Source organism: Tuber melanosporum (genome assembly GCF_000151645.1).
Source record: "Tuber melanosporum whole genome shotgun sequence assembly, scaffold_13, strain Mel28".
Classification (NCBI taxonomy): Eukaryota; Fungi; Ascomycota; class Pezizomycetes; order Pezizales; family Tuberaceae; genus Tuber; species Tuber melanosporum.
In genome coordinates this window covers 1,059,913-1,082,543 of record NW_003298786.1, presented here as the reverse complement: position 1 = coordinate 1,082,543, position 22,631 = coordinate 1,059,913, and the positions used below count along the sequence as shown (strand labels likewise).

The following is a 22,631-nucleotide window of genomic DNA, read 5'->3' as shown; positions in this document are numbered from 1 at the left end:
CATAACCACACCCAATACTCCCATCCTTGCCCTCCAAATTCATTTGGCAACAGATCACGAGGTCAAAAAAGGTAATCCGAACCCTGAGACACTATGCACAGTGGAACTACCCACAGTTAAAGGAGGCTTTCGGAATCCCTTTAGGCACTTTGCATCGTATAGTTCACAGTAGTAGTGCAAGTGCTAACAAGCTGCCAGTGGGATGATCCTGGGGGAGAAGAGGAAGACTTACTATAAATCCAGAGATTCAGCAGCGCCTAATTGACACTGCGACAGCCAGTGCTCAAAACCGCTGCCTCCTATATACTAATATCGCTGAACTTGTGGGCATTCAACTAGGTGAGACGACGCTAAAAAAATTCTTCAAGAATGCTGGCTACCATCGAAGAGTGGCTCGTACAAAGCCATTTCTCTCAGTAAAAGCCAAGGAGAAAAGAATGGCTTGGGGTAAACGATTTCAGGATTGGGAGGTAGATGATTAGGCAGATATTGTCTGGTCTGACGAGTGTGCTTTCTCAGTAGGTGATGTGTGTGGGACGACCTGGGTCACCCGCTGCCCCAAGTAAGAGTATCATGAAGATTGTCTTACCCCTCATTTCCCCCGGCTGACTACGATCATGGTATGGGGGGCAATCTACCGAGACAAGAAAGGGCCACTCGTAGTTTAGGATACTGCTAACTGGGGGTGTATTAATGGTGCTACATATATCGAGCATATTATACGCCCCTACTTGTTTCCCTGGTGGCAGACTCTATACCAAGCTGGAGAGACGAACTCAGGATATATATACTTGCAGCAGGACAATACTTCTGCATATCGTGCCCGCTATACCCTCTAACATTTCGATGAACTCGGTCTTAGAAACTATCTCTTTCCTTGTCCTGCCTCTTTACTGGATATGAGCCAAATCGAGGCTATTTAGTGCTTATTAAAGCGCTGTATCTCCCGTCGCTCTCCACATCCCACCACCGTTCCTGACCTTAAAGCTGCCATTTTCGCCGAATGGGAAAACATTACTTCAGCAGAAATTGCGCAGCATACTACCTACCTCCCAGATCGGGTATCTGATCTTTTGGCCGCCAATGGCGGTCATACATCTTGGTAACGTAGGGAACCATCCTAACAATCGCTGTACTCGAGAGTCATATGAAATTGGAAAACATAATCGTTGCCTCTATAGAGGATTGTATGAGATCAGAGAATATCATAGTTTTCCAGTTTTCAATATTCTCCTGGGTACTCCATAACTACATAAATAGTCTACATATACTAACTGTTCTATAGTTCATTTTCTTTCTTTAGGCTCCCTTAGCCTAACTCTGCCGCAATACCTCTTTTTTTCTCTTTTTATCTTCACCCCCATTCACCGACTATTTTGTTCTCCTATGTTATCCCCCTCCCCTCCGCCCTCCGCCCTCCTGCTCTCCTGTACTGTGCCCCTCTTACGCCATTGCATTTCCCCATACCTTCTCCCCTCCCTATCCTATCCATATACCATTCCCATTCACCTCCCCTATTGCCTTTCCCCCGGGCCTTGACCCCCCCTCAAGTACCCACCCTCTCATTTGATTCTTCCCTTTTTCTTCCAATAAACCTCTCACTATGCACACTCACTACCCCATCTGCACTCTGTATGTGATGCCTTACGACTCTTAATTTTGTTCTTAGTAGTAGTATTATTATTTGCTGTCTTTAAGTAGTTGAATTCGTTTTCTGTGATGTCAAAAGTCCGCCATCATCACCGATCACTCAGCGCAACAAGTATTGATCTAAGATGTCTTGTAACACTTCCCCTCTTTCCAGACATTCCGATCGCCCAATCCCGTTGATCCCTGATTCAGCGCGGGTAGTTTCCGGTTTTTGATACACCCCCCGAGTACAGTACTCGTACAATACTGATAGCTTGGGGGAGGACTCCTTGTGACACGACACTTTACTCGAGTAAAGAGCGCCTCACCCTTCACCATCCACGGACTCGATATTTCCCGAAGCCAAACCATAGGCTACGAAAAGAAAAAAACTTTTTGCGGTAAGCCACCACACATTCGGCGTTCATCTAGCCTGCTTCTCAAAAACGCAAAAGCACCTTCCCGAGCGCGGGAGGGTTGTCGAGTGAGACATCTCCGAGCGATAAAGATAATGGCGATAGCAATGGCAGATGAAGGGGGGGTTTTGGTTCGTCCCACCTCGGTTCAGTCTACCCCGGAATACTCTCTACCGGTACGAAGTACCATCCCCGTTTAAATCGACCACGTTGTAACATGAGTTCGCGCCAAAGTGGTAGAGCCATTACCACATCTAGCGATTGTGAAGAAAGAAAGTCTTGGCTCAAGCTCAGAAAAGTCGGGCAGGCAAAACTCCCCAACCGATCGATAGTAATCAATCCATCTCACGCGAGCGCTAGAGAACCTATCATATCGCAGCACACCAAAAAGAAACACAAGCAGTAGGAGTGGTCGCCGGAGTAACCACGCCGCAGCCGGTTACAAGAATATCTCCGAATGCGGTAAGTCAGACGGTTGACCATTCTGCTTTTAACGCGAGTAGAACAAACCCGCTCGCTAGGCACTGTATTGAAAGATAAGGCCCAGCTGAAGTGACCACTCCAACTCGATCAAATCGTGTCATGGAAAGAGGCTTGGTGAAATCAGATTACCGGTAATCAATCAACTAATATTCGGGTAAGGATTTGGGCGACCGAGCAGTCAGGGATTCTGGAGGCGTGACCGCTCTACCCTCATGGAAAATAAAAGGGTGGATTTGGCATGGAAATTGTTCAAGCAAAGCAAGAAGAAGCTTTGACACCTCTAATCTCTGGATGTCCGGCCACCCACATCCATAACCGAGTGAATCCCCCTGTAAGTGCATTGGGAAAATATCGAATGCTCGGGTACTCATAGACACCGCTTACCGGTAGCTATGCGCGAACATGAGAAAATAACTAATCAAGCATTCCCCCCACGGTTCCTTTACCCAAGAGCGGTTACAGAAATAGAAGTGTGGTCGGTGGTGCTTTCCCGGTTGTCGCTGAACAGGGTTTTGAATGGATGGAAGGATCGGAGTCCGCCGTAAATTAACCTATCGTACCAATGCCCCGGTATTGCCAAGCCGGGGATGTTCTCAGCTGCACTTGTCCTGGTTGCATATGGGCTATGGGGTGGTTGTGAGTCTTGTCTGTGTCGACGTATTACGCGAGTGGGCAGTGGTGGGAGTTTGCGAATAGAGAGGTCTGGAAGAGAAGCCACGAAGAAAGGAAGGGAGAAGAAAAAGTTGAAATATGACCTGTGTGGTCATGACAGCACGTCCCCGAGTCAAGCAGGGGGCCACATTTCTCCGAGCCAGGGACCCATCACTCGGGCTCTTTCGAACATGGTGGTGGTGGATTTCAGCCTTACCCCGCTTACTATAGGCGGTTAGTGCTCGAGCGTATTCCCTACACAAGTATTCACTGGCTTCAGCCCACTTCTCCACCTTCTCGATTCTCCAGTCCAGTCCATCCATCGGCGTTCTACCATAGGAAAAAACAAAAAAACACCATAACGTGGTCGCCGTTGCAATGGGCGAACGGATTATCTTGCTGCTTACAGGGTTGTTGTCTCAGATGTGCGTGTGTGTGGGCGGTGCAGCATTCGAGCATGGTAGCTTATCTTAAGTGGTTTAAGCTTTAACTCACCCCACTCGCCTACTTACGGTACTTGGTCGGCGACCCTTGAGGACAAAATGTGCTAAGCCGCACCAAACGTGACTCTAGCTTATGATATCCTACACGACTGGCCTAGTGTGTGTGTGTGGCTCGTGCTCTCTACTCGCCGAACGGGGATCTACTTGTACTAAGTGCCTGTGGGGGGGGTGGTCGCCGAGCAGGCTTTGGCTTGTTGGTTTTGGGGGAGTAAGCGGGAATATGGAGGTGGTCATAGTTACAGTGGGCGGTAGGGGGAGGAGGAGGGAATAAGGGAAGGATAAAAGATGGGGTCGGCCCCTGCTGAAGTCAAAACAAGAGTACAGTTTTCTGTGGTTTATCCATTCATCCATCGAAGTAAGCTAGTTGCCCGGGATTCCGGCTTTCGGTGATTCATTCACGCTTGACGCCTCTCTTCTATTTTCATTCGAATCGGATAACCCACTACCGGTATACCCTTCTGAAGAAAAGAAGTCACAACAAAAATGAGTGACAACATCGACTTGGAAGCCCTGCCCAAGGGCGGAGGAAAAGAGATTTCCCAGTTCTCTTGGAAGGGGCTCACTGTCACGGTTAAAGACTCAAAGACAAAGGAGGCGTTGGATATTTTGAAGGATGTTGAAGGGTGCGCCCAGCCAGGTATTTCTTCCATTATTCTATCGCGGAGACCTCGCACCCACCTAATCGTCCAACTATCTGTAAGTGTGCTAATTTCTGGTTATGCAACAAATAGGCGACATGGTTGCCCTCATGGGCCCCAGTGGATCCGGGAAGACCACCCTCCTAAATGTCCTTGCAAGAAGACCCGTTGCAGCGAGTGCCTCCGTGAAGGGCCAAGTCCACCTCGACAATGCTCCGCTCCAAGCAAAAGCTCTTCGGGAGATTAGTACTTATGTTGAGCAAGAAGATGCGCTCATCGGTATTCCCTCTTCCCCTTCTTCCCACCTACAGTTCTAACAAAATAACCACACAGGTAGCTTAACTGTCCAAGAAACCATCGAATTTGCCGCCCGCCTCTCGGGAGCCGAACGCCATGCTGGCCGTGTATCGGAGTTGATCAGAGCATTTGGATTGGCGAAGCAAGCGCATACAAAGATCGGTACCCCCGTCGCCAAGGGTATCTCCGGTGGGCAGAAGAGGAGGGTTAGTATCGCTTCGCAGTTGATCACTCGACCGAAGATTTTGTTCTTGGATGAGCCGGTATGTCTTATCTCTATTCTGCTGTTTCCTTTGATGGTATTGATATGCTAATGGGAGATGTATAGACTAGTGGATTAGACTCAAAGGCGGCATACGAAGTCATGTATAGGATTCAGCAGGTCGCTCGGGATGAAAACGTGAATTTCCCTCATTATGTCCTCGGGTATTAAGAAGCATCTAACAACCGGCAAGATGATCGTCATAGCCTCCATCCATCAACCGACTACCGCAACATTCAACCTCTTCTCGCAACTGGTTCTCCTCTCCGCTGGCAAGCTAGTCTACTCCGGCCCGGTGGACCAGGTGGTCCCATATTTCTCCACTCAAGGCGTGCCCATCCCACCACTGACCAACCCGGCAGAATTCCTTCTAGACGTGTGCAACACAGATTTCGACAACAGCGCTACAGATGTTGGCGGGGAGGAAAGCCGGATCGCAAGACTCAATCGGCTAATGGAGGCTTGGTCTCCTAAGAGCTCGGCTACAGAGATTTCTTCCACTCCATTCGCGGACTTTGAGGGGGCGTTGAGTACGTCCGGGGCTCCGACGGGCGTGCCCCGCCAGACGTTAGTGTTGTTACAGAGGCTTTGGTTGAAGAGTTATAGAGATTTGCTGGCTTATTGGATTAGGGTTATTATGTACCTTGGTATGTCCGAGAAAAGTGCCATGTGTTTTTTATGTTTTACTAACGGCGCAAAACAGGCCTAGCATTCATGATGGGCACAGTCTGGCTCCGTCTCGGGCGAGGACAGGATAACATCCAACCCTTCATCAACGCAATATTCTTCTCCGGCGCATTCATGTCGTTCATGGCGGTTGCATACATCCCGGCATACCTCGAAGACCACGAGAGTTTCCGCAAGGAGCGGGCGAACGGGTTGTACGGTCCTACAGCGTTCCTGTTGTCGAATTTTCTGATTGGGATTCCGTTTATTTGTAACCCCCCCTCCACCTTTAATCCACCCTCAAGGGTTTTATTATACTAACGGCCAAGCAGTCCTAATAGCCGTCCTCTTTTCGCTCGTAACAGTCTTCCTCTGCAACTTCCGTCAAACACCCGAGCACTTCTTCCGCTACGTCATGTGGCTATTCCTCGACCTTCTCGCGGCCGAGTCCCTGGTTGTGCTAATCTCTAGCCTCATCCCCGTCTTCGTCGCTGCGCTCGCGATAACCGCCTTCGCGAACGGCCTCTGGATGTCCGTTGGCGGTTTCCTCGTCTCCCCGAAGGTGCTAAACGACTTTTGGTATTACACCTTCTACTGGATCGATTATCAGAGATACGTTTTCCAAGGGATGATGTTTAATGAGTTTGACGGGAGGGTGTATAATTGCGCGAAGGTTGGGGATGAGTGTCAGTGCATGTATCCTAGTGGGTTAGCTGACCAGTGTAATATTGAGGGGCGGGGGGTGTTGACGGCGCTTGGGTATGGGAAGAAGGATATTGGACTTTGGATTGGAGTGTTGATTGCTGTGACTTTTGGGATGAGAGGGTTGGCGTGGATTACTTTGAAGGTCAAGAGAAATTGATTGGTTGGTTTAGGGATGGCCTCCTTGAATTTCTTCCTTTGTCACCGTCTTGGAATTTTTTTTCCCTTTTCTTTATTGAACAGGTTTATAATTGCCCCCCTTTCCTCGAATACCTTTCTTTTTATGATACCAATAATTTATAGGAAATATTCTGCCGTAGTACAATACAAGTACAAATACGAGCATACCTCTATCTGCGACGTAGGCACTTATGGCGGGCCTTATCGGGAATGAGAGTGCGATCCATTGTCGAAGTGTTTTCCAAGAGATGCCAAACGCAGGCCTGCGTGAAACAAACAGGAGCCATATGGTATAACGGTAGCGTCGCTACGAGCCATGGTACTCAGAATCATGGCTCGAGCTTTCCCTTTTCTCATCATAGCTGTAGAGCGGGGAATTGGATTCGGAACATTCGGGGAGGGAACGAGCGACATGTGATGTAGTTCTCAAGCCCAAACGTCGGATATATATACTCGACGTTTGTTTATAAAGTCTCCAGAACGTGAATTACGTGTCCAGCCAAGTTATGTGGGTTCCAAGGGAATTCACTTGGATAATTTAAAATTTTCGGACGCTTGGCACCAATAAAAGTGCCAATAATGTCGAGATGTCCGAATGACCAAGTAGCACGCTGAATCCATTATATATACTCCTCCTGATACCCGGGATTCTACGCGCCGGTCCTCCGAAAACCACGCACCAATCGGAGAGTGCTGGAGGCGGGTACCCACGCGACGACGAGCGCCACGAGTGAACGAACCACTTAAATTCTTTTTCTTCCCCACCCTCCGGAAAGCCTTATGAGAGGTTGATGGAGAAGAGAAACCCGTCCCCCCCTGCTTCGCCTCCTTGTTTGTTTTTCAGTGCGTTCGCCTTTTCTCTGTCAGTCTGGGGTCTGACTTACATTCCCGGGCTTGTTGGGGGCCGGCTGTGAGGGGCCTGACCCAACGAGTAGGTTCGAGCGGGTCCTGCTCACGGAATATCACTCGCACCTAAACAAGATTTCACAGGTTACTATTTCTATAATAGCTTACCCGGTCCCCCATTCTCCCCAGTTCCGTTAGTAGTTTTTCTGGCGATATCTTGTTCCCCCCTAAGGCCCTGTTTATTCTTATTCCCGGCGCTTACGTACTCTCTCACTCGCATCACTAGATGAATTTACAAAATGATTTTCCCCAAAACTCTCCCAATATACCATAGGCACACCAATATTATCTGAATCACTGTATGGTATGGTAGTTTCTATAACCCTTGCGGGTGCTCGCCATAATTCCAGTGCCTCTAGCTATGATCAACACCTTCGTCTGAACTTCTATATGTGCAACAAACGACTCGTAGGCCGGGCTCGGGAGTAAGTGCTACCTTGAAGTGTTCCATCGTACTATGGGCAATTTTATGACGTCCCATTATTGCTCAAACATTTTACGCCAAACACGTGACTTCTGGTAGAGTTATGACGTAAGCGCAAGTGGCTCTATTACTCGTAAATTTCCGGATAAAGCACCTAGCTATGGTAATCACCATATCTGGATTTGAAAGTTATAACTCCAGTTCTAAGTTCCGGGTGAACCCTTGGTACGAGCAAGCTCCGAAAACACGAAGATACTTTTATGGGTTTCGATAAAAGTTCTAAGAAAATTCCTATCCGAGGTCTCCGCAAAGATCCGTTTTTCAACACTTGTCGTTGGAAGTGCCGGTGCAAAACCCTTGCGGCCGAGGTAAATAGATGACTTGTTTTCTGTTAATACTCGGGAGGCCCTGTTCTGAAAATTCGGAAGATTTTAAAGCCCTTTCCAATTTTCTGTGGTCCACCGGCGATGGAACACTAGAGCATGGCCGAGTTCAAGTTTGATACCCCCTATGGGAATGTGCTACCCTAATTGTCCAACTTCAACCTGGCCGCATGGGTGTGCTCTCCAATCTACGCCCAATGTTTGAAGTTAGGGAGAGTCCAGTAAGGTGCTTTTGGAGCTTGTGACCTCCCGTCAGTACCAGCAAGAGGATGATATTTTGCCTCCTATAGAAAATGGGGAAACAAAATATTGGTGGAGAAGCACGAGTAGATCATCGGCTGCTACACCTTCGTGATAACTTCCGTGAATCCGAGCTCGGTGGACATGAATCCCTCATATACTCTTTTTTCACAATTTTGGTTGTGTTGACTGCTACAAGGTGCAGTATCATGCTGTCCGGTAGTCTTGGATAGGGCAACCATCGTGGTGGAGAAACCGTCACTTTTGGCTCACTATTTCAGACTGCCCAAGGGATGACTGGCCACCAAATGGTCACTTGGGACCCAACCACCAAAAACCGACTCATGCATGAAACCTCAATTTGCAAACAGGGAACGCTACATCCTAGATGGGTATACAGGTATTGTCCCCGTGGCCAGGAACATCCAGACATGAGAAAGGAAGACCTAAGAGATCGATAGGGAATTTTACTAAGGATGGAACAGGAGGTATATCTCACTGAAAGGCTAACACCCCCTCCGCCAAAGAGAACTCCACAAACTGTAACTAAGTGTGAAGAGGGTGCTGGGGAATATTATACCTTTGCAGTGGCGGGGGGACGGCGGAGGATAGAGAAGGCTAGCGAAAAATCCACGATCCTGACCCAATAGAAACCACTGTGACAGCTCACCCCGGGTTCGATGCGATGAACTCGGAGAACGAAGAAACAAGATATACCAAACACCCGATGCGTGATTCCCAATGGCACCTGTCAAAAGAGAAACAAAGATAAGATCAGTGATCTGTCCAGAACAAAATCGGATTTGAAACAATCTATAACTGTGCACCTCTGGACCGTATAAATCCGAAATATGTGCCCGGTACGAAATCAAACGGGACCATTTCGCATCGCTTCCCATAGGTTTCCAGGCTCGCACTGCTTTCATCATCCCTTCAGCCCCCAGAGCAGCACACCAGAGTGGTCCATCATCGTCCTTTCTGCGACGTTCGCTCTAGAGCTGGTTTCCAGAATTCTCACAATATCGCCTCCAATGTGCTCCTCATCTCCTCTGGGGTTGTGTCTTTTCTGAGCCTCTCACGCAGGTATCTAAAGATATCACCTTCTGTAGGCACTATCGATTTAAAAATTACTGCTCCACCAAGTTTCCTCTCAATCTCACAGGATATAGGGTCGTCCGGTCGTAAATAGACAAGGATTTGGTGACTACCGCAGAATCCGTCCAAGTGAATCAAGGAGCACCGCTCGATGCCCTGGCACACATTCGTCAAGAGCATCAACACAAGTAAATATGCGGGTTGTGGTTACGATGGTCTGGAACATCCTCAAAATTCCAAGAATCTGTATTCCACAACCCCTAATTTCCTTTTTTGGATTGTGAAACTCCTGAACTATTGCTTCTGGAATCGATTCAAACCTGCTCTCGGGCTGCATCTACTTCAGCAAAGGGCCAAGCATGTCGACCGAGTGCTTCTCCTTCCATGCAGTAAGGTCGAAGTAAAGGTTGGCAATGGCAGCATTTTGCTTCACTGCATCGTCACATAACTTGTCTATGGCTGGTGAGATAACATCGCATGTCGCCCAATATTGTAGTTTCATGCATTAATAAGCAAACCTCTGCAGATTCGCTCCAACAAGCCCTCGACCTCAAGAAAACTGTAATGGCTCACTGGCTCACCAACAATGCTAGCATTGGATAATCTTTTGTCCACATGTAGTGCCGTGCGCTTTTCCTAATTCTGTTGGTTATGCTATGGCAGTAGCACTTCTGCCACGCTCCTGTTGTGCCATCGGGAGGGAACGATAAAGCCGTATCTAAATTTTCGTAGAGCGATCCCAATAGCCGGCGTGCGTAGAAGTAGGCAAGTGTATGTGAAGGCAGACTTTGGTTCTATTTAGCAAGAAAATATAAGAAAAACAGAGGGAAAAGAAGAAAAATTGAGTTTTTCTGACATGCCAAACAGGGGGCCTTGATTGTGTGAAACTGGAGATTGTCCGTTGATTGTGCGTAGTATTGCCACTGATGTGAGGGAGGGCATGTGGCGTGTGTGTCCTACCTTCAGTGAACCAAAGCGTCCAGTCCGTCCGTCCTTGATTGCGGACCGGACGGACGGCAGTGCATGGGTGGATGCCGGGACGGACGGGCATCTCGGCATCCGTCCAGATCACTGCCCGGGACGGATGGGCAGGCCCTGGAGGTTTCTCAGGGGGCAGGATGTGCCAGGTTTCTGCGGGTAATGGCCGGGCCCTGCAGGTAATGACCTGGACCTGCGGATAACCCGGAACATGCCATTGGCTCTGGGACTACGGGGCCCGGGCGTCAACCCTTAGGACAGCCGTCTTTATGAAAGACGGACTCCATGTCCTACCGTCCTCACCCACCCTACCCGGGACGCCCGGGACTACAGCCCGTCAGGGCCCTATAGGGCGCCCCTAAAGGTTGAGAACACTACCTACCTTCCTACATTCAGTATTTAGTTGTCGGCCTACTCTCCTCGAAGAACATATACTGTGTTTGATCAACACTCCTCCTCCACAACACAGTTTTCTCTAGTGGAAAAAAGGAGAGGAAAGGAAAACAGCACAGCGAGTATTCACAGTCATGTGCCCTTCGCTGAGCTTATTTGTTCCTTCTTTCCACGAACTTTTTCCCTATCATCCGGACCCTTTTCCTTGTTTCATCATCTCCTTTTTCTTTTTTCTTTATTACACACTACTACCTTTCTACATCTTCCTTTCCCTCATCACTATGTAATTACACTGATTCCTTTTTTAGCATTATTACTCATTCTCTCTACAGTCAACCTCTACCAAGATAAATGAGCAACCATCACCTTCTCATTCTTCCTCAGTCTTACAGAGCCATGTGGGTGATAAGGCTTCAGCTAACTGGGAGAAGTACGTGCAAATGTTCAAGTACTGGCGGTCACAAAAAGGGCCATATAATTCCCAAGCCTTGCAATGGCTAGCCCGGGTCGAAAAAGGGCCGACCCGGCCCAACCCAAGACCAAGGAACCTTGAGCCCGACCCAGCCCAGCCCAAGGAAGTATAGCCCGGGCTAACCCAACGAGCCCATCGGGCCCCCGCACAGGTGAACAGCCATAAAAGAGATGAATGTAGATCTATTAATACTAGATGAAAATACAGAATTGCCAATGAGAACAGATGGTGCTTGAAATAGGAGATGAACACAACACAGTGAGAAATAGTAGTGATTATTTTCAATAGAAAGAGTAAATTTTATATGAACTGCCAACTTCGGAGGCACTCGGTTGACTCAATCACTAACTTCCCATTAGGAGACTCCGGAGTACCCCATACCCACTAGGAAGGAAGTGTGTTTTTTCTCTTTTTTCGTGATTGGTTGATACCGGCATTTGGTGGTAATAGGCGATCGTGGTCTAATTCCTGATCTTCCTAGTGTTCTGAACCTGGAAGCTCAGACTCGTAGAATCAATGGTGATGAAATTCTGCTTGTAGACTTGGTAATCACAGAATAGTTAGAGGACTTGAGATAAAACTACCTCTGCTAGAAGAGAGGTTCATCGGGTTTGTATTGGTATTAGGAACAAATGGGAAGCGAGATCAGAGGTCAACATAGGTGTGGGAAATAGGAAGAAGGAGGGAGATACCGAAAAGATCTGATATTTCATTGGGTGGCAAGACGAGATCTGAACTTTCAAACCTCCAAACTGCGCGACAATCTGAGAGCACATAAATCCAATATAGATTAGTTCTACACTAAACATTCTGGATATAGAGATGGTTGGGTTGGATCTTACTACTTGTAGTAACGCTCTTTCGGAAAGCCATGTGCTCGGACAATCGTTTCCCCAGTGATACAGATTGCAAAACACCATACAAACCTTAACAGTGTTCGCAACGGGGCAGTCCGTCCGTTTTGGGCCAGGGCGAGGACGGACGACATTTCGTCGTCCCGTCCCGTCTTTTCCTGAACTTGCCCGACAATTGTGAGCAAAGGACGGTTACCCCCCACATAAATGTCTCACACTCCCGGGTCTAATTTCCTTTCCAAGTCCTAACTAAAGACAAATAGTAATAATAGTTAGCATGCTTAGAATTTATACTAGTATTGGACAATATTAGAACTACAAGCGTGATATAGGATTCATGATATGTAGCCCACTTGTCGAAATACTAAGCGATGGAGAAAAGCTTGTATTCTAGCAGTGGGCTTCCGATCGGATTTATTTTGCCAAATAGATATCAATTTGAATCGTGTTTGGCTACTATAGTATGATCATGAACAATGACTAGCTAGTATCTTAGACAAAAAAGAAAGAGAAGAAGCAGTCAACGAAAATAAAATAAAAATAAAAAAGATTTAAATGACCGGGGAGGAACGAAGGCCTAATGAGTGTAGCTCTAATGCCTTAAGTGTGCTCTCCATGCGATTCACATCTGAGTTCACCCTACCATAAACAATTCCGGAACCTAACTAGGATTTTAAACATTCAGATGCCTCTATAATGTCGTCTCCCAATCGATTTCTCCTATCGGTTAGTAGTAGTTTTGAACTGTGAGAATAATTAGCAATGTTTAAAGACAATAGTCAAAGTTTAGGAAGATCAAGTAGAAGAGAAGAGTTTATGTCAGTTTATATACCTACTAAAAAGCCTCTCGGGATTGGCTGACATTGCAGGAATAGTAAAGATGTCAATCACCATTTGGGCTAAACCCTTTTGCCGAAGATCCTCAAGGTGGTCAATCCAATAATGCAGCAGGCTGATAGGAAGATCGTCTTCGGTTTCACGCTCGAGATATCGCTGAAGCTCATCCCGGTCATCTCCAATAAGCCTTCATCTTTTTTTCTTTCTCAAATCGGGTAAATCTCTAAGATGCAGTAACTCTTGTAGAAAAGAGGAATTATTTGAAGCCAGAGGTCGAGGAGAAGGAGCCCTTGGAGAAGCGATTGGTTGCAGGATAGTTTGATTAGCATGAGAAGAAATATATTTGTACTGTGATTTCTAAAAGGTTTCAACCGTAGATTTCGCGTTCTCAATCCAATCTGGTCTTGCTTCTCACTTGTTCTTGAAGTATTTATACTTCATTTCTGGATTAAGGGTTACCGCAAGGAAGTACACGGGAACAATATCTGTCAATGCATAATACCTAAAGAGTGTGGGCTATCAAGAGTTACTAAGTTAACAGTAGGAGTGTAAGGGAAACAAGCATGTCATACTAATTTGGGTAGATTCCACGCAAGGTTAACAGATGTTCGGATGTGTTACATCTCATGCTCTCGAGATTCTTCAAGCTGGTGGAGGAGTTCGTCGATGGCTGGAAATATGTCATGAAGTTGCCTGAAGTGAACTTTGCTCTGCAAAATCAAATGCCATTTCCGGAAGGGCTGTAGACTATGCATGATTTCATACAGGATATTTCAGTCGACAGGAGTTAGCTCATTAAGCTGGAGAGGGGCAGGGGTACAATTATTTTCTTGATCTTCATTACAGCAAAGAACTCAGGATACGAATTCCTCAAGCAGGTCGTGAAGTTCAAAGACGCGAATAAGAGAATTGTACTAACTCCCCCATCGTGTAGTATTTCCACGAATAAGAGTTACCACTTTTCCATTAGGACCTAGAGACTTTTTTACTTCGGCTTGGAATCGTTCCCTTCTTCGTGGCAATTGCAATAGCCAGGTAATAATATTGTGGAGTTTTCCCAGATGTCCTTTCCATCGCCAGGCCTCCAATTTCTCTGTTTCCTGTTGGAGGTCGTGATCTGTAGATATCTGTGCCTCAAAGACCTCCGCATCGGATCTTGATAGAAAGGCCTTAACTACAAGCTTTATGACGTGACCGAAGCAATGCAGGTGGCATTGTATGGGATCGAATGAGATATCAAGTGCATTTAAGTGCTGGGCAATATGTTGCAGTGCTGTATCATTATTGCTCGTGTTATCAAGCGTAAAGTATTCTATCTTATCAAATATACTATACAGCTCCACAATTTCAAGAAAACAAGCAGCCAAATTTTTCCCGGTATGCCACCCGGAGAATCACTGCATCCCAATTACCATACTCTGAAGTTTGTAGTCGGAGTCCAACCAGTGTGTGACAACCCTGAAAAAGGAATGGCAGTTCAGCAACGTCCATATATCGAAGGTAAAGTGGATCTTACTTGTAACTGGTACGGGTACTCGGTTATTGGTTTTGCTTTATGTTTTGTTTTAAGTATCGCTTTGATACTTGGTTTGTTTTAAGTATCTTTTGATACTTGGTTTTGTTTTATGTTTTGTTTTAAGTATCGCTATGATACTTGGTTTGTTTTAAGTATCATTTGATACTTGGTTTTGTTTTATGTTTTGTTTTAAGTATCGCTTTGATACTTAATTAGTTTCACCAAAGTGTATCGATTGATACCTTTAATTAGTTTCGTTCATGCTAGACATAAACAGATCTGTGTATTTAAAGACCGCCTGTTTCTATGATAGAAAAGGCAGACTTCGACAGATAGTATTTCAATATACTTGGTTGAACAGTTACTTCTTTGTTCCTCAGTACACCCTCGAAGCCTCCTTTAGTTCTCAGCTCTCACCTCCTCTCAGGAAGAGCAGGCCACCTGCCAACTATCGTATCTATTACTGATAACGTGATTAGGACCTTGCGAACATGTTACATTTTTTTAACCTCAGCAAGTGGTTAAGAACCTGTCCCCGGAGTCAGGCCTGATCAACCTATCAATATCTACCTTAGAACGCTAGCAGAGAGAAGCGGCAGAATCACGGCACATTCGGCTTCATCTCAAATCCACCCTAGAGTCTTTAACGACCAAGAGTGTGAAGCAGATCCCACGACAACACCTTACAAGAAAGAAGCAATCCCGGCACTCTGCTAAAGAGCTGGAAGAATCTACAAACACGGAAGACACACAACACCCAGGAGAATTTCCCCCTACACCAGCAAAGAAACCTCCCTTTGAACCTCCAATTGACCACGAATCCAGTGGCGAATCAGACATGGATAGTACAGGAGGAGGCCCTTCAGGAGGAGGACCTTCTGGAGGAGGAAAATCTCATGCTCAAGAAGAGGAAGTGCCTACAGCATTTGAACCTCCTAAGTTTAAACTCCACCTCCCCGTAAAGTTTACAGGCGAAGGAAAAGACCTCAAACCCGAATCCTTTGACCGATGGGCAATGGAACTCTCACACTACCTTCTTCTCCAAGGGAAAGATGTGGAAGATCCTACGACAGGACTGTACATTGGATCATTCTGCGGAGGGAAGGCAACCGATGCATACCACCAATGCTATAAGGATTATGGCGGAAATGTAGGATTGAGAGGATCTACAGTCCTCGATTACCTGAAAGGTCGATTCCAATCCTCTATCACCAACGATGTCCTATACAACAAATTAAACAAGCTCCACCAAGTTAATGGAATGCATGTCAAAAGGATTACGGATGTAGCTACGGACCTACTGATGTATAAGGACCGAATGAAGAAAGGAAGGATTTCCAACTATATCCTTCAGCGGCGATTCTATGATACTATGCATCCTACCCTCCGACGAGAGGTTGAACCATGTGAGGAAGATGACGACGATATTGCCTTTATAATTGCAAGAGCAGAACGGAAGGACGCCATTCTCCATGAGACTAAGGCATACAAAACACAGACATCCCTTAGTAGAATTAGCCAACCATGACACAAGCCCTCCAACAACTCTGAAGACTATAATCCCCGGGTTTTCAAGAAGAAATCCAAATCCTCCAAAGAATCGAGACGGCAGAAAGGAGAATGCTTTGAATGCGGAAAAACAGGACACATGGCAAAAGACTGCCCTACGAAGGAAGCGAAAGGAAAGGCAATTAAACAAGAACCATTGGCCAACAATATAGAAATTGATAGCAACAATACTAAATCCAGCGAATATGAGGAAATCCATATCGGGTATATCGATGTGGAGTGCAACAGTGTCCATCCTCCAGCTACATTTAAAGCACACACCGCCCTGGAAGGTACTATTCTGATAAATGGCAAAAAGGCCCGAGTCCTATTCGACACTGGCGCAATGGGAAGAGACATGATCAGCAATGCCTTTGTCTCTGTCCATCGACTCCCAACTCGGGACCTTAACCAGCCTATAGCAGTCAATATGACAGTAAAAGAGTCACGATCAACAAGCCGTAAAACCTGTAGCGCGACTATCCGTCTTGGTTCTGCCATCCTACCCCCCTAGGAGATGCTAGTTGGAAACCTAGCCAAATACGATGCCCTCATAGGAATGCCATTCCTGAACCGCCACAAAGCTATAATCAGGTGTGGGGAATCAACCATTGATTTCCCAGATGAGAATGTCAGAGTCTCATGCAAGCCAACAAGTGAAGAGTACCGAGCCACAGTCTGTGAGGCAACTGCCCAACACCTATTGGATGAATACTCTGATGTTTTACCTGATCAGATTCCCGAAGAACTACCGCCTATGAGAGAAGTAAACCATCACATCCGCCTCCGAGACCCCTCTAATTTTAAGAACCAACCCACCTACTCTATACCTGACGCATACAAAAGCCCACTATGTGACTGGATAAACTAACAACAAAGAAGAGGAGTCATTTACAGAGCAGAAGCCCTAGGTGCTGCTCCTATGTTTGTCCAACCCAAAGCAGATGGCAAAAGAATCCGCCCCCTGGTTGATCTCAAACTACAAAATGAAAACACAGTTATGGACAGCTCTGCTATTCCAAATCAAACCCAGATCCTGAATGCAGTTAGACGGGCTAGATTCTGAAGCAACATTGACCTAAGCGATTACTATTTCCAGACAAGGTTAGATCCAGAAAGTGAGCGCTACAACAGTTTCAAAACACCCTTCGGAAGTTTCATTAGCCGAGTTATGTTGCAAGGTGATATGAATGCGCCTGCCACATTTATGCGAATTATGGAAAACATCCTAAGCGAATACCTCCACCATTTTGTCAGGGTCTACATTGATGATATCCTCAGTTTCTCGAACACCGAGATAGAATATAGCTACCATATAGGTTTGGTTTGTGCCAAACTAAGGGAAGCCAAATTCTATGCTAGCAGAAACAAATCAATCCTGTTTGCCGATAAACTCGATATTATAGGACATGTTATAGACGACGAAGGAATACATGCAGCCCCTGGAAAAATATCCTGTTTAACAGAATGGACAACACCTTGGAATCAACAGGAACTCATGCGATTCCACCACTAGTCAACTATATCTCCCAGTTCCTACCATATCACGCCACGGTGACAGTACCGCTCATGGACCTCACCTGCAATGCAGAATTTGTTTGGACCCACACTCATGATCAAGCATTTACTAACATCAAGGAATTGATTAAAAATGCCAATGTTATACGACCTATTGACTACAGCAAACCAGAACCCATATGGCTGATTACTGATGCATCGGAGGTTGGAAGTGGAGCATGGGTTGGACAAGGAGCCTCCCATGAAATGGCAAGACCGGCGGCATTACACAGCAGGAAGTTCACTAATTCACAGATGAACTATGGAACAACAGACAAGGAAGCCCTTGCTGTGATTGATGCTCTCGCTGCTTTCAATCACATCCTGATGGGCAATACCTTCACTATTGTTACCGACCACCAACCTCTCACTAATCTCAAAACAAAAAGAGTACCTAGAAGAAGAAGAACAAGATAGATAGGCGAGATCAGCAAATACGATGCAAAAATCATCTATACCCCTGGAAGAACAAACTATTTAGCTGATACTCTCTCCTGCCTATATGAAAACTAAGAACTCAAAGACCCCCTTCTTGTTCATGACCACACGAGACAAAGCGAAGAGAGCCCTGATGACACCTCCTATAAACAAGAACCATCGATGGCTACTGCCAACTCTGCCACTTCCTCCAATCCTTTCTCTTACACCATGTACAGAGCTGCCGGAACTGAACGAGGAAAGGACATTGATGATGAGTAGAAAGACAATTGCACCCTCCGCAGCACACCTCCTCATGAGCTTGAACGAAGCAGACTCCACTGGTCCCACTACTACCACGATACCTGCCCCTTTCACCAGACTGAAATCAAATTCGGCAACAGATACCAGCGACCATATTATATGTCTGCTGACGATTCCAAAAACACCAGCTTCGACACTGCAGAAGGAGCAGAAGAGATGATCGATGAAGATGGATCGACCCAACCTCCCCATACCTTTAATCCTGTTCCAACACGGTACCATGGCCTTGTAGAACTTGAACAAGCGGCAGCCTAAGTGGATGCAATAGCTTACCTACACCCACCGCAGTCAGCCCCACCATCCTCTCCTCCCGTAATCGATTCTTGACCACTATACGGTAGACCCTTACAAGTATACAAAAATGAAACCATTGTTTCTGTTATGCCCACCACGATCCCAGAACATCGCCGACAACTCTATGAAACCTTTGAAGAAGAAGAAAAAGACCCTATCGAACCAACAAGAGGATCCCTGATTGAAGATGAATGGGATGTTCGATTAACCACAGAAGAACTAACCTCCTCTTTTCGAAGTCAATTGATAGCAGGATATCGCCATGATCCAATCTACTTCAAAGCTATGGATAGCTCCAGACATGGAGATCTCACCCCCTACAATATATCCAACGGAATAGTCTGTACCAGCACCCATTATGGTGAACATTGTTTATACATTCTGAAAGGCCACATGTTCAATGGAATGACTATTAGGGAATATGTCATTTCCGAAATCCACAACAAAGGACACCATAGTGCGGACCGAAACCTCCAATATGCCTCAGAATATATTTACTGGCCTGAAATGCGAAAGGACTTCCGCGATTATGTCAAGCAATGTGAACTATGCCAGGCAAACAACGAGCGAACACAACTACCTGAAGGAAAAGCGCAAACCCTCCAATTACCTTGTGAAATATTCGAATCCTATGCTATCGATTTCGCAGGACCATTCAACAAATCCGCAGGATATGACACCATCTTGGTAGCTGTGGATCAATTTTCCGGATATAGATGGCTCATACCAATGAAGGTTACCGATTCCTCCAAAGACACCTGGAATAACCTCCAACGATACCTATTTACCCCCCATGGGTTCCCCCTATCCATTGTCAGTGATGCTGATCCCAGTTTCACCGCCAGATTCTGGAAACAAACCTTGACCTCCCTCGGAATCAACCACATTATGGCTGCCTTTGGACACCATCAGACCAATGGCCAAGCAGAACGAAAAATCCGCGAAGTTAAGACTGGAATTAGGAACATGATCAATGAACGACAAACCAACTGGGAACCTGCTCTCGTTGAGCTGGCCGCATATATCAATGCCGGATTTTCAGACACCTTGGGAATAAGCTCATACAAAGCAGTTTTCGGTTGTCAATATCCTTACCTACAACTCTATTTAAGAACTCCTCAGTCCCTGCCTCCGATGACCACCTAAACCGCCATCAAGCAATTCGAAATGATGCCTTCCAAGCGGTTAAAGCTGCCCGATTCCAAAGCACGACTACTGCTCAAAAGTGACGACACAATCATATCCCTATACCACCAGGTGATATGCTCATGGTACATGGAAATATGTTTATTACCAATGTTGGACGCAGCAAGAAATTACAACCCCGATGACGAGGACCTTTCAAAGTCTTATCTTTTGACGAGCATACAGAAAACTACACTGTCCAGATGGATGGACGCATGTATCGCCACAATACTGCAGTCTTCCACGCCTCTGCTGTCCAACAATTCCACACAAATGACGACTCCGAGTTCCCTGGAAGATCCCACTCTCGACCGGAACCTATCATCATTGATAAGAAGGATGAATGGGAAGTTGAAGAAATCCGAGACCACCACCTGTGGCATGGAAATGATCAGTTCCTAGTCAAATGGAAAGGATACTCAACGAGCGAAAACAGCTGTGAACTACTAGAAGGACTAGAGCATGCTATGGATATGGTGAACGAATGGTGGAAGGAAAACATGCCAAACAAATCCCTCCCTTCAACGATCAATTACATTACCATGTGCTGGATGCCTACAATGCCAAAGACTGAGCGATGGCACGCGGAACTCGAAACTAGGTATGGATTTTGGGCACCATACTTGGAGTCAGAATTTGAGAGCAGTGATGAGGAAAATCAAACTATGGAACAGGCTCTCGACAACCTTATCTGATCACCATTCACCATCCGAATACCATAACGATGTCAAACTATGTGGAACTCAATGTGAGGCTGTGACAACAGAATGTTGGACTGTTGTTGAACCGCGATGTTATCCAACTTGAAGAATATTTCGAAATCCTCTGGATCGACTACTGTCCTGATTACAACCACGCTTGGGTTGATGTACAGCGTGAATCTGTTATTCATGACTACTGTGACCTACATCCTTTTGAGTCTAAATGTTTTCTTAGGATTTCAACTTGTCCCTGGTATGACACTTATGATGAACAAGAGATGGCGGAGTTTGAAGCCTTTGATTCTTTAGCCGATATTTTTGATGCTTATTAGTTTTGTTTGTTTAATCAGTTGTTTTGTTTTGGGGAATGTAACCAGTATGGGTACTGGGTTATTGGTTTTGCTTTATGTTTTGTTTTAAGTATCGCTTTGATACTTGGTTTGTTTTAAGTATCGTTTGATACTTGGTTTTGTTTTATGTTTTGTTTTAAGTATCGCTTGGATACTTGGTTTGTTTTAAGTATCGTTTGAGAATTGGTTTTGTTTTATATTTTGTTTTAAGTATCGCTTTGATACTTAATTAGTTTCACCAAAGTGTATCGATTGATACCTTTAATTAGTTTCGTTCATGCTAGACATGAACAGATCTGTGTATTTAAAGACCGCCTGTTTCTATGATAGGAAAGGCAGACTTCGACAGACAGTATTTCAATATACTTGGTTGAACAGTTACTTCTTTGTTCCTCAGTACACCCTCGAAGCCTCCTTTAGCTCTCTGCTCTCGCCTCCTCTCTGGAAGAGCAGGCCACCTGCCAAATATCGTATCTATTACCGATAATGTGATTAGCTCCTTGCGAACACCTTTCATTACTTCTACCTTATCAAAACAAGTGCATCAAACTCTGTTGGGAACAATGGAATTGCTCTAGAATCCAACTCTTAATAGTATTCGCAGAGCTCGGAAGGGTCTGTGCCATCTCAGTATAGGTGGCGTTCTGCAGGGATACTCTATGTAAGTTAAATTCATTAAAGATTCTACAATTGACCTGACTCCCGCTTCGTATTGAAAAAAAAAGAGACTTACACAAGCAACAAGATATCTTAAAAGTACTCGGAAATAACCTTTTTCTACTTGGCTAAAGCTGATATGGTTCTCGATTATCCATCGTAGCAGGAGATCCCGAAAGATATCTGTATTGACAGTTACCTGAGAGCATGTTTTTTCAAAGGTGGTTTCGATCAACACCTGACCATGCTCCAGTGGAATTGGACCATCCTTTCCAATTTTATGTATTTCATGCAAGTGCTCGATCATATTCTTAGCGGATGAATTGGCAAAGGTCACACTTAATCCTTTGGATGGGCCTAGATACTATGTCAAAACTGTGTGATAATTTATGCTAAGATCAAGCAAGAGTAACTTACAACGAGTGCATCGCCAGCGTGTTTTTCCCTCTATTGTGGTATACTCAGATCCATTTTCAGGGAAATAGACTCAACTTTTGCGAATTCGTCTTCTCCGTTCAACAATTCTTCTTTCTGATCCCACTCCGTACCCATCCTCGCCTTGATTACTTCTGATAGTGGGGGTTAAAAGTCCACTGAGAGCACTACTTAATGCACTGCCTGGACTACTTCCCCGACTCCCTTTAACCGGATGTACAGAAATCGTTGTAAGACTTGCACTATTTGTAAGCCCAGAGACTGTGTCAATATCAAAATCCCAGATCGTATCTTGTGATCCGGTAGCTTCATTCTCGAGTGACATAGAGGTAGCAACGGAAATTCAATACTGAAGTGAGCTGGGCAAGAATATGAAGAGGCAATGAAAGTTAAAGTGTTGAATATTGCGCTATCTGGTCTGTTCTCCCCTCGTACCTCTCCCTTACAGCAAATCCTTTCTGCTATTTATCTTCCCCTGCCTGTCTCTATCACACTACAGTATCATTTGGTGATCTTAGAATTACTCTCAGAGGGTGTAGGAACACGGCGCGGATAGGATGGGTTTGATAGTACCTGGCTGTCACCCGCAGTCACCCACCGTCACCCGCCGTCCCCTGTCGTCCCCCGTCGTCCCAACC

At 45.8% G+C, this 22,631-nt stretch overlaps 1 protein-coding gene; it reads left to right on the top strand.

The window, feature by feature from the left end:
- Nucleotides 1-4,031: 4,031 nt before the first annotated feature.
- GSTUM_00004586001 (uncharacterized protein) lies at nt 4,032-6,899 on the top strand. XM_002836084.2 has 9 exons: nt 4,032-4,319; nt 4,414-4,599; nt 4,654-4,880; nt 4,946-5,017; nt 5,073-5,409; nt 5,452-5,526; nt 5,583-5,816; nt 5,878-6,490; nt 6,551-6,899. Exons 1-8 carry the CDS (start codon nt 4,166-4,168, stop codon nt 6,405-6,407), a joined length of 1,815 nt encoding a protein of 604 aa, XP_002836130.1. The 5' UTR covers nt 4,032-4,165; the 3' UTR covers nt 6,408-6,490; nt 6,551-6,899.
- Nucleotides 6,900-22,631: the final 15,732 nt, after the last annotated feature.